This window comes from Mus caroli, unplaced genomic scaffold (assembly GCF_900094665.2).
Source record: "Mus caroli unplaced genomic scaffold, CAROLI_EIJ_v1.1 scaffold_11617_1, whole genome shotgun sequence".
Taxonomy (NCBI): Eukaryota; Metazoa; Chordata; class Mammalia; order Rodentia; family Muridae; genus Mus; species Mus caroli.
The window spans coordinates 39,341-52,252 of record NW_018390132.1 but is presented as its reverse complement, the minus strand read 5'-3'; the positions used below and the strand labels follow the sequence as shown (position 1 = coordinate 52,252).

At 39.2% G+C, this 12,912-nt stretch overlaps 1 protein-coding gene across 2 annotated transcripts in view; it reads left to right on the top strand.

The window, feature by feature from the left end:
• The first annotated feature begins 6,468 nt into the window (after positions 1 to 6,468).
• LOC110288497 (cytochrome P450 2C38) overlaps positions 6,469 to 12,912 on the top strand; it is a 43,776-nt gene continuing 37,332 nt past the window's right edge. Inside the window, exons 1-3 of one of the 2 annotated variants that reach the window (XM_029473858.1) lie at positions 6,469 to 6,721; positions 8,877 to 9,039; positions 9,205 to 9,354. In XM_029473858.1, coding sequence (XP_029329718.1) covers positions 6,554 to 6,721; positions 8,877 to 9,039; positions 9,205 to 9,354 — 481 coding nt within the window. In that variant the 5' untranslated portion in view covers positions 6,469 to 6,553. The remainder of the gene's footprint in view (positions 6,722 to 8,876; positions 9,040 to 9,204; positions 9,355 to 12,912) is intronic. The other variant, XM_021154826.2, reaches the window with a different exon arrangement.

Genomic DNA, 12,912 nt, shown 5'->3' with positions numbered 1-12,912 from the left:
CCTAGCTCTTTCATTGTAAACCCACCTATTAGCTAGGTCAATGTGTATTCTTTTGTTTTGATGAGACTGGCTGCTCTCCCAAGTAAACACTTTGCAGACCAGCCCTGAGCTGCTCTAGCTCAGTCTTTTGCAATGCTTAATTAGTTACTGAATAGGTAACTTTCTTACTGAATTCCTTCTGAATTACCAGTTTTTTGGCTTTAAGAATTTTCTGGGACATTGGAACACTGGCAAAGGCTTAGCTATGTCAGAATTCAATCTTAAAAGGCACTTATAATAAGATAATAATAAAGAGACCAGGAGGATCCATACACCAGACTAACACGGGGCTAGGGTATGAGTATGCGGGTTATGTGAACACCAAAGTGTCAGGAGGTGAATTTCTGTGAAACTCTTTGCCTCATGAGTGCTCCCAGGCCTCTGGGCCTGCCAAGCAAACTTCACTGGAGTGTGCGTAGCACTGATATTTCTACATAGGAACATCTCTGAAACCAGCTGAGATATGAATGTCTTTGCATAACCAATAAAACCTTGTTGTCTACAGAGTCCTCGTGGCTTACTATTTCATGCCAAACTTTCATAGGACATGGATAGAGATATACATTGCTGTTTGGTGATACAGTCCATACTAGCTTATAAAGTAAGACAGATGTCTTTAATATGCTCAAAGGGCAAAAAGAAATCACTTTTTACTGAATTGTGCACTTTGTACATTCCATACATATGTTATTGCAGAAATGGATAATATTTTTGAATGTTTATATGTTCACAGAGAAAACAACTAGAAATGCAGCTCTGAGAAAATTCACCTTGAGGATGCTAAAAAGGATGCTGAGAGATATTTATTCTAGTATCCTGCCTGATCCTACTTCCTACTGCCTCAATGCTGTTTCCTTAAAATTATGCATCTGGGACAACTTCAAAGAAAGTTCCTAATCCCAATTGGTCCAATATCACAGACTGTTCCAGTCAGGACTTCAGCTAAGCCCTGAACTTTCTCAGCATACAGAGACTGGAAAGCAAATGTTACAGCTAGTTTTATTAAGACTGACAACTATTCCAATGGGGGTAGGGTAGAGCAAAATGAAAGGAAGACCCAAATTAGTAGGAAGCAAGACAATCCTACTCCCAAGGGGTGGAGTAGATTATTTTTGATCATTTAATGGATGATGAATCTTTGTTCTCATTTACAAGCTGTGGTTATAAATAGTCTTTGTCTTGGATCCAAGAAGAAACAAAATAAAGGAGGTTATTCTTTCTCCTATCTTTCTTCCTATCTTATCTAATGTTAGGGGGACAAGGGAGTAATAAGTGTTGGAAAGAAAAGGGGAGTATAGGAATGATACAGAAATAAAAGGAATAAAGTACAAATTATTGGATCTACTCAAACTATTAGAGCTACTACTAGCCAAAAATGTTACATTGGTATGGATCTTTGTACATTGATTTAAAATCATGGTTATATATTGCTACAACATATTATGTACTTTGCTGTTAAATTTAGATTTTCAGTTAGTTTTTTGGGACTGGATATCATGGGCCTGCAGGTAGGGTATGAGAGATGCTGCCAGGCAGGTGAAACAGAGGAAGTTCTAGACTAAGCTTTCCTATTCTGAGCCCATGAGGTGCTGGGCTATAGGGAAGTGCTGAGCATCACTAATAGGGTGGGAAAACACAGTCTAAGATTATGGAGGTTGAAACTGGGGTTCCCTGACTTCTGGGAATCCAGTTTGCAGCTGGAAAACCACACAGACAAGTGGGAAACATTGCGTGTGTGTGTGTGTGTGTGTGTGTGTGTGTGTGTGTGTTAAGGGGGGGCTCCATGGTACTAAAATGACTGGACACTCCCAAACTCCTGGGCATCCAGGCATAGCTGTGTCCCAAGTAGTTGGGAGCAGAGTTCAGTGCCCTCTATTAGCTCATCAGCAAAAGTCCTTAGCTTAGTGGTGGTTGTCTGGGCGCTCAGAGAGGCCTTCTGTGGGAGACTTAGGTGGCAAAAGCTTTCCTTATCCTCTCCATGACAGTCCTTGGTCCCAAAATGTTTATTGATTGTTCATCGTGGGAAATGGGTGCATACAAACTCCTCAGGGTGGACTAGAGAGTAAATACCTTTTGAAGGGAAGAATGTCCAGGAAGGGAAGCATATTGGCTAAATCCTCAGAGTTTCTAGATATCTCATTAGCATGGAGAATTCTCTTTTGGGCTATATGACCCCAGGTGACATTTCCTTATATGGGAAGGGTGGCATGTATTCTAGGCCAAGAATCTGGCAGGTCTATTGCTCAGATTTCTCCTCTTTTTTATATCCACTTTGCTTAATGCATCCTTTGATAAATAGGACTAAGGTCTTGATTCATGATTGTCTTTTTTCTTGTATTATAGTCTTTTACTTGTATTATAGTATTAATCATTTTATTCATTACATTACAAATGATATCCCACTTCCTGGTTACCCCTCCACAAACCTCCATTGCATCCCCCCTCTCCGGTTTGCCTCTAGGAGGGTGCACTTCCACCCATTTACCCACTCCTGCCTCATGGCTCTCGCATCCACCTAAGCTAGAGCATCAAGTATCCCTCCCCTCCCACTGATATCAGATAAGGCCATTCTCTGCTAAATATGTATCTGGAGTCCTGGCTCCCTCCTTGTATAATCTTTGGTGGTGATTTATTCAGGAGCTTTGTGTGGTCCAGTTAGTTGATATTGTTCTTTTTATGGGGTTGCAATCCCACTGAGCTCCTTTGGTCCTACCTCTAGCTCTTCCATTTGGGTCCCTGGGCTCCATCCAATGGTTGGCTGTGAGTACATGCATCTGTATTGGTCAGGGGCTGGTAGAACCTCTCAGGGACCAGTCATATCAAGCTCCTATCAACAAGCACTTCTTGGCATCAGAAACAGTGTGGAGGTTTAGTGTCTGCAGATGGAATGGATCTCTAGGTAGGACAGTCTCTGAATGGCCTTTCCTTCAGTCTCTGTTCCATTTATTGTCCCCGTCTTTACTTTTGACAGGAAAATTTCTATGTTAAATATTTTGAGATGCCTGAGTGACCCTACCCATCTATCTTCCCTTTATTTGGTGTTTCACCTAAAGTCATAGCCATTTTCTCCTAGGAATACCTGTTGTAGGATTGTGGGTCCCTTGTCTGCACTACTACAGTGCATGGCTATTGCTTGAGGAGGCAATCCTAGGGGAGTTTGACTGCAGTAATCCCATGCCAATCCAGGTGGGTGCTTGTCTATAGGGAAGAATGAAGGTACTACTCCGAGTGCGAAAACACAGTCTGAGTCATGGGACATCTAGAGTAGGCTTGGGATCCCCAATACTGCAAAGAGGCTGGGGCAGTGCAAGTCCCAGGCTCTTGGGCATCAAGGTGCTGCTGGAAGACTCAGAATAGCTGAGAACTGAGCCAGAGGTCTGGATCTAGTCTGGCCTGGGGGAAAGGGGGCGCTCTGCCTGGTCCCACTGAGCTTAATGGCAAAAGACTTGGTGGCGATAGATCCTGACTGAGAGTGCTGAGAGGCTTTCCCTGAGACAGTATATGGTGGCTCTATAGGCAAAGTCTTTTTTCCATGGCTCACCACAGTCGATCTCGATGAAAAGAGAGTGTGTGGTTCTAAACCATTTATTGCCATGATGGGAAGTAGATATGTAAATCCATGCCCCTTTTCTCATGGTGGGCCTTTTTCAGGGAGGAATGTCTAGGAAGAAAAGTTTATTGCCTATGCCCTCCAGTGTCACACCCACTTCCAGTAGGATCTGTGTGACAAGTTCCATAGACTGAGGTGGTTGACCTGAAAAGGGGGATGCCAATTTCCTGTGTGTACATCATTAGCATGGACATCTCTGTCTTGAGCCTATGTGATCCCAGACCACATCTCTTTTCCTATTATCTTTGTCTGAGATGTTAGGGATATCTCATTTACATGTGGGTGGTGGGTTAGAGCATTGCCCTTACATGACTGATGGTCACAAATCTATGGAGATAGTGACAGGGGCCTGGTGGACTGAAACAGACAAAGCTTCCACTGTACTTTTCAGTGTTTCTGGGACTTCTAGCCTTAGTTCAACCAGGGAAAAGACTGCATTTCCCATTACACTTCCCCACAACCCTCTTCCACTGAGGCCAGTCAAGGCAGCCCAATTAGGGGAGTGGGGTCCAGGGTCAGCCAACAGGTTTAGCACCAGCCTCTTCTCATTTTGCTGGGGGACCCACATGAAGACCATGCTGAATATCTGCTACATATGTGTGGGGTTGGGAGCATTTCCAAACCATGCTTGCTCTTTGGCTGGTGGTTCAGTCTCTGGGAATCCCCAAGGGTTAAGTTTTGACTCTGTTCGAGTTCCCATTCTCTTAGGGTCCATCAATCATTTCTCCAACTCTTTCAAAAGACTTTCCAAGCTCTATTTAATATTTGGCTCTGAGTCTCTGTCTTTGTTTCCATAGGCTGCTGGGTGTAGCATCTCAGAGTTATGCTAGGCCAATGCCTGCAAGAATAGCAGAGTATCCTGTCAGGAATTGGTTTCTGCCTAAGGGATGTGTCTCAATTTGGCACAGTCATTGGTTGGCCATTCCTTCCAACTTTGCTCCATCTTTGTTCCTGCATATCTTGTAGGCAGGATATCTTTTAGGTTGAAAGTTCTATGAGTGAGTTGCTACACTTATTCCTCCACTGGGAGTCTTGCCTGGCAACAGACAGTGGCCACTTCAGATGCCACTGCTAGGAATCTCAGGTAGAGTAACTCCCATAGACTCCCTGGGGCCTCTACTTTGGAATTTTTCTTAAATAGAAAGTGTAGTCTATAACATGGAAGAGGGACCACTTCAGAAGTGAAAGATGATTAAGAAGAACGAACCTGGTAAACAAAGTGTGTTTATAATGTCAAAGTCATGATATACTTAAATAAAATGGTGTCTTGAATTCTATTTAATTGTGTAATGAATATGCAGTAATAATTTCTTTATAAAATATCAAAATATTTTTAAGAAATAAGTAAAGATGAGCAAACAAGTCAAAAAATAAAATTAAATAAAAGGTCAAGAAACAGTTTTCACAAGAGACAATTCACCTTTGATAGACAAATTGGAGGTACTTCATGAATCATCAACAGATCCTTCATTAAAAAGTAAGACAAAATTTAGACTACTTGAGTTCAGAGTCCATCTCTTTTTAGTATTTTACAATTTTTATATTTTATATAAAATTGATAACCCTAAACTTCTGACTTATAAATAAGTAAAATTGCACCAGTTTCCAGGTGAAAAATAAATCTGAGATTGATGAATCCCAATCTGTTATTTGGAGGATTTAGAGTAGTATGATATGAAAGCAACAAATTAGTTCTTACTCTGCTGTAAATAATGATGAGAATCATGATATTGGGTCATTTACATTCTAAGCATTACAAAATAACCAAACAATTTAATTTTGTACTTAAAATACTGACATAATTATTAACTAGATTCATGTTCACTGATAATGGTAGTTGTTATGATCAATGTAATGCATGGTTCAAGGTCAAGAAATTGTACATATAATTGTACTGAATGTTTTTGTGTATGGAAGGGTGCCAAATGCAACAGGTGTGTTAAGCTAGAAATGTTCTCCTTTAGACTCAGGCATCTTAACACTTGGTGCCCTTATGGTGGTGCTGTTTGGGGAGGTTTAGGTAGTGTCAATTATTGTTGTTTTCTCTGGGTAGAATTCTGCTTAGCGAGAATTACATGTTCATTAGTGGAAAGTGAAGAATTCTAAGACTTTTTTTTATGAATCTATAGCAAAGTCTATAGTAAGCATGCTCATTAGTCACAGTGAAGTCTAAGTTCTTCAAGCTATGAGCTGTGAGACACTGACAGTTCTTTTTGTTCCACCAGCTTTAGCGAAAGAATACTGGTCTTTCATGGTTGAGTAAGGATGTGTGACTGATATGTATGTTTTGTTTTCTTAGCTTTTTATTTTACAAGAGTTTAATAAGGAGCTATAAAGCTTACATTATTGAACAAAATATGTTGGCATGTTTAATATAGGAAAAAAATGTAAGTATGCATGATCATGTGGTGCATAAATATATATCTAGCTATTGAGGCAATATAGCAGAAAAAATGTTAGTTAGAGGCCTACCTATGTTATATCATATGATGTTATTAAAAATAAATTTATTTCTTAGAGTATAACAATATTCACAAGTTATATATGAAATACATCATTTATGACCACCTGGTCACTAAGCTGATATGTAATGGTTGAGGAGTTATCTTGAATTTCAAAATTAATCTATTACTTTTCAAGGATAACTGCACTTTTGAAACATGTTTGTTTACTTTTAGTAGCAATACTTGGACATAAGCCTGCACAGTTAACCAGATATTCAAATGGGCACCGTGTAATGTTCAAGGGTAAATAACATCTCTACCAAAGGGACAAAGTGTACTTGAATGAGATTAGAGATTTCCTAATGGGTTACTCAACAATGCTCAAAAAAGAACATGCTGTTTAATTGCTATAACAGATCAGTGGTGCCTGATCACAACTGTATGAATACGGAGGGTCTCCATGGATCTTGTCACATTCCTGGTGCTCACACTCTCCTCTCTCATTCTCCTCTCACTATGGACACAGAGGTCTGGCAGAGGGAGGCTCCCTCCTGGCCCCACTCCTTTCCCGATTATTGGTAATTTCCTTCAGATAGATGTGAAGAACTTCAGCCAATCCTTAACCAATGTAAGTATTCCTTGTGCTCCTCTAATACCTTTATAGCAAAGATAAATTGGGAGTTGCTTTAAAAGAAAATGTAGTCCTAGAGGCAGTAATGTTTAAATAATCATAGAGTCATATATCTTGCTAAGTATTGTGTACCTCATGCCTTTTACCACTGGCACTTGTCAGAAAGAGAGTAACAAACAAATTTTCAGGTTGAAGAAGTTTAGACCAGTTCGCTTATTTCATTAATAAATTTCGTTACTAACATCCTGACTGAAGCTTCCCCTCTGCCCTCCCAGTTGTTACCCTACTCACTTAATCTACCATTCACAGGAGGAGAAATGGAGGCAAAGTTTGGAGCAAAGACTGAAGGGCTCTTCAAAGACTGCCCTACCTGGGTACCTACCCCACACATGGTCACCAAATGCATATACTATTGTGGATGCCAAGAAGTGCTTATTGACAGGAAACTGATATGGCTGTCTCCTGAGAGGCTTGGCCAGAGCCTGAAATATACATTGTTGAACCCTTACAGGAAATCATTGGACTGGATGAGTTAGAGAAAGGACTGAAGTAGGTGAAGGGGTTTGCAACCCCATAGAAAGAAAAACAGTATCAACTAACCAGAGCTCCTAGGGACTAAACCACCAAAGAGTACACATTGAGGCACTCATGACTCCAGCTGCATATGTATCGGACTATGGCCTTATTCCTGTGAAGGCTTGATGTGTCAGCATAGGGAAATGCCAGGAAAGGCAGACTGGAGTGGGTATGTGGGTGGGGTAGCATCCTCATAGAAGGAGGGAGAGGAGAGTATGAATAGGGGAGTTTCTGGAGGAGAAATTGGGAAAGGAGAAAACATTTGAAATGTAAATAAGGAAAATATCCAGTAAAAGAAAAGATAATGGGAAAAAAGAAAAACATGTGAATACTACTTATCTTTTAAAACAGGAGTTTTTTTCTTTATCTTTTGTTGAAGGCCAATAGTAATATTTTTTCAGTAAGTTAGGTACACTTTTAGACATAAATTTTTACTGAAGTCATCTATTTGATGCTGGACTCTAGAGAAATAAGTTGATGCCTAATTTAACTAAACACCAGTGGACATATAGTAATACAAGAAATGCAAAAACAACAACAAAAAAGAATCCAAACTTTCAGCATAACTGGTGATATTCATATCTATTTTTAGTTCATGCAAGCCTAAGTCTGGAGTCCAAAATGCTGTGAGATAAGGGACCATTTTTTTTCCAGAAAATACTGCGTATGTGTGGTACAGCTTCTGGAGTGCCCACTCTCTGTGTTTGTAGTAGCAATAAACCCAATCTGGAATGATCAGTAGAATCATTTGTGGTAACTTAAAACTTTACACTTCAAACCTCATATGGGCCTAGCTTTATTGCTTTATTTCTGCATCATTTTTCTACTTCATTGGTCTTCTTGTCTATTTTCTATGAGTACTATATCACTATAGTTCAATAGTAAAATTTCATGTGTTATATTGTTGTACCTTGAACAGTATTTTTACTCCTTAAGAATTCTTTTACTACTCTTTGTTCATTATGGTCCAATATGATGTCCTCTCTGTAAATATGATATCAGAAGTTTGACGTATATTACTAACTCTATAAATTAAATTTAGTAGTGTGGGCATTTTGTACCTTGACTTCTGTTTTGTGTTCATCTTCTGGTCTGAGTGGCCTGTAGTTGAGTTGAAGGTATCCACCCAAGTTGTAGTCTGGATTTCTACAGAATAAGGTGGTGTCTGGTTGAGCAGGATATTTTTGTTCAAGTTAGTAGGTTGGAGAAGGTGAGAAGGGTGAGAGGCATGATTTCAGTTTGAGTTGATAGGCACTGAGAAAGAGAGGGCAGTCTGCAGCCAAGTGATAGCCTACCTGGAGTTCTGGTGACTGGTGTCCTGCTGAATGTGTTGATGAAAAAATTCATTGTAATCTTTGCATAACAACTGCCTGAACCCTAAGCCATTACATGGTTGACTATAGGCAATTGATAATTACCATAATGTTATATAAGTAAGCTTCAGAACCATTTGAAAGTGAGTTTGCCTAAATAAAAACATTAAAATACAGAGATAATATCAGTGTGAATGAGGTTTACACTATGTAGACTAAAGGTACATGTTTGCTAGTGTTTGTCTTTTCTTTCCTATTTCCAGTTCTCAAAAACCTATGGCCCCGTGTTCACTCTGTATTTGGGTTCACGGCCCATTGTTGTATTGCATGGGTATGAAGCAGTGAAGGAAGCTCTGATTGATCATGGGGAGGAGTTTTCTGGTAGAGGAAACGTTCCAATGTCTGAAAAGATTAATAATGGCCTTGGTAAGTAAGTGTATATATTCCTGTGCAGGTTACACAGTATTTACTGTGAGATATAAAATTGAAACAAAGGGATGGGCTTCCTTCTTAGGTACAGTGGGACCTCTCTATGGTTTCCACTCTCACCTGTTCCTAGCATCTATTTTTAGTGTCTTTTCATTTCTTTAGGCATTACTTTTAGCAGTGGAAAGTGTTGGAAAGAGACAAGACGCTTCACACTCACGACCCTGCGGAATTTGGGCATGGGGAAAAGGAACATTGAGGACCGTGTTCAAGAAGAAGCACAGTGTCTTGTGGAAGAACTAAGGAAAACCAAGGGTAAATACCAATTTATACACTTGCATCTTAGTTTATCTATGTGTGCTTAAGTCATGTTGGTAATGTTCTATCTAAAACATTTTCATTGTTTTTAATCAGAAATAATAATATAGGTTTCGGGTTAACTTTCTGCTGAGTTGTAGAACTCATGTAGAACTATGAGTTCTCATTAGCACAAATGTATTTTCCCCATTGTGGATCATTTCACCAGAGCGTAAATGTTACTGAAAGAGATGACAGATGATATTGGTTTTCTATTTCTTGGTTACATAGGTTCGCCCACATTGTCCGAGTTCTACAGTGATTCCTCTAGGCCCATGTTTATAGCTCTATGTATCCATGATGTGATCAATGTTTTCCATTTCACAGTAGAATATTTTAGAACTTATTATGTATGCTATAGCATATCAAAAATTTATTGTTAATTATTTAAAAGTCGTTATAATTTTGAGAATATCTCATGTGCTTTGATAATTCTTAATTTCCTATCTACCCAAATTTATGTTCATAGACTCTAGTGTGTACCTGACATACATGATATTTTAGACAAATTTTATTAGTGCTTTCAGAGTTTTATAGTTGACTTTAAAATTTTTAAATGGAAATAGAATTATATAATTCTCCCCATTTCCACCATCCATTCCTTCCCATCACTTGTCCTCATTGCATGCCTCCCATTTTCCTCTTCTTCCTCCTCTTTCTCACTTTTTCTCCTCTTTCTCCTCCTCCTCTTCTTCATCATCATCATCAATATCATCACCATTATTATTATTATTATTATTATTATTATTATTATTATTATTTACATGTATGTACATCCATTAAGAAACTGCCTCATGAGTATATCTTTCTTGATGAATGTATTCTATATGATTTCATGGCTGACCATTATCCAAATATAAAACCAATTAGTAGGTTCATTATTTATAGAGGATAATTGTTCTTACCCCAGCAGTCATATGTAGTTCCCTCACTAAGGGTAGGCCTCTGAAATTTTTCTTTTCCCACATTATCACATATACTGATTTGGTAATTTTTTCCATCTTCTTTGTAGCCATTTCTCAGAGAGCTTTTTACAGTAGATTGGTTGATATTCTGTTCCTTACAATGTTTTTGCCTCTTCTTCTGCATGTTCCTTGAGCTATACATGCAGAAGTTTTGATTTAGAAGTTTTGATTGTGGGGGTATCTGTCTGGTACCCTCACAATATGTTGGTATTTTCATTCTATCCAATTATGGCTTTCTGTAATGGTCCCCCATTTGCTGTAAAAAGGGACCTCATTTTTAAGGGTATTTTATTTTATTTTTATTATTATCTTTAATGTTTTTACAGTCTAGTCATTATCCCCCTTCTGTTCTAACCTCTGTCAGTTTTTCATTCCATTCCTCCTGCCCAATCTCCAAGAAGTTTCCCCCACCTCACCTCCACTTCCAGCCAGGCATTCACACATCTTTGGGCCTCATATCTCTCCAGGTTTAGGTGCTTTTTCTCTCACTGAGCTCATATTAGGCAGTCCTCTGCTGTATACATGTTGGGGGCCTTGGATCAGAAAGTACCATGTTACCTGCCTGTGGTACATGAGAGATCTCAGGGTCCAGGATTGTTAAGACTGCTGATCTTCCTATGGGATTGCCCTCCTTCTCACTTCTTCCACCCTTTCCCTAATTCAACCACAATGGTCCCTAACTTCAAACTATTGGTTGGGTGTAATTATTTGCTTCTGTTTCGGTGAGCTGCTTGTTGAGCCTCTTGGAGGCCAGCCATTCTATACTTCTATCTGTAGGTCTATCATAGCATCAGTAATAGTGTCAGGCCTTGGAGCCTCCTCTTGAGATGGGTCTAAATTTGGGCTTGTCACTAGACCTCCTTTCTGTCTGTCTCTTCTCCGTTTTTGTCCCTTTAGTTCTATTAGACAGGAACGATTCTGTGTCAGAGTTTGACTGTGGGATGACCACCCCATTGCTCCTCTTGATACCCTATCTTTCTACTGAAGGTGGATTCTATAAGTTTTCTTTCCCCACTGTTGGGTATTTCCTCTAAGATCTCTCCCTTAGAGTCTTGAGACTATCTCTCTTCCCAGGTCTCTGGTATATTCTAGAGGGTTACCCCACTTCCCATCTTCCAAATATGTGTATTTCTATTAATTCTGCTGGCCCTTAGGGCTTAACTCATTTCCCCAACACCTGACCATATTTCCCTTTTCACAAGCCCATCCTTATCCCCTCTACCACCCAATTCCCCCTTCTGCCCTCTGCTTTCTTCTCTCTTCCAAGTGGGATGGAGGCATCCTCAATTGTGTCTTTTGTCTCGTTAACCTTCTGTGGATTGTGTTCTGGGTATTCTGTATTTTAAATTTATATCTACTTTAAGTGAGGACATAACATGCATGTCCTTTTGGGGCTGGGTTGCCTCAATCAGGCTGATATTTTCTAGTTCTATCTATTTGTGTGTAAAACTTCCTCATTCTGAATAGCCAAATAATATTCCACTGTACAAATGATCCACAATTTCTGTATCCATTCTTCCGTTGTGGGACATCTGGATTGTTTCCAGCTTCTGGCTATCACAAATAATGCTCATACGAACATAGTGGAGTCTGTGCCCTTGTGGCACAGTGGGACATCTTTTTGGTATATGCTTGGGAGTGGACCAGCTTGGTCTTCAGGTAGATCTATTTCCAATTTTCTGAGGAATTTCCAGAGTGATTTCCAGAGTCATTGTACCAATTTGCTGTCACATCATGAATAGAGTTGTGTTCTTTTTCTGCGGTCTTGCCAACATGTGCTATGACCTGAGTTTTTTAATCTCAGCAATTGTGATAAGTGTGAAGGGAATTTCAGGGTCATTTTGATTTGTATTTCTCTGATCACAAAGGATGCTGAATATTTTTTAATGTTTCTCAGCCATTTGAGATCCCTGTGTTGTGAATTCTCTGTTTAGCTCTATACCCCATTTTTGGATTGTGTTGTTTGGTTTTTTAGAGGTTAGCTTCTTGAGTTCTTTATATAGTTTGGATATTAGTCCTCTATTAGATGTGGGGTTAATGAAGTTTTTTCCCAATCTGTAGGTTGCTGATTTGTCCTATTGACTATGTCCTTTGCTTTACAAAAACTCTAGTTGTGTGATGTACCATTTCTCATTTCTTGACCTATTTAGCACATTTCCTCCTGTCCCCATACATGAAAGGCACTTTCCCACTTTCTCTTCTATTAGATTCAGTGTATCTGGTTTTATGTTGAGGTTTTTGATCCACTTGGACTTCAGCTTTTTGTAAGGTGACAAACAAAGATCTATTTTCATTTTTCTATATACTGACAGCCAGTTAGACCAGCACTATTTATTGAAGATGCTTTAATTTTTTCATTGTATATTTTTGGCTTGTTTGTCAAAGATCAAGTGCCCACTGGTGTTTCTATTTCTTGGTCTTTGATTCTATTCCATTGATTGGCATATCTCTCTCTGTATCAATACCATGACATTTTTAAAAATATTTTTATTACATATTTTCCTCAATTACATTTCCAATGCTATCCCAAAAGTGCCCCATACCCTCCCCC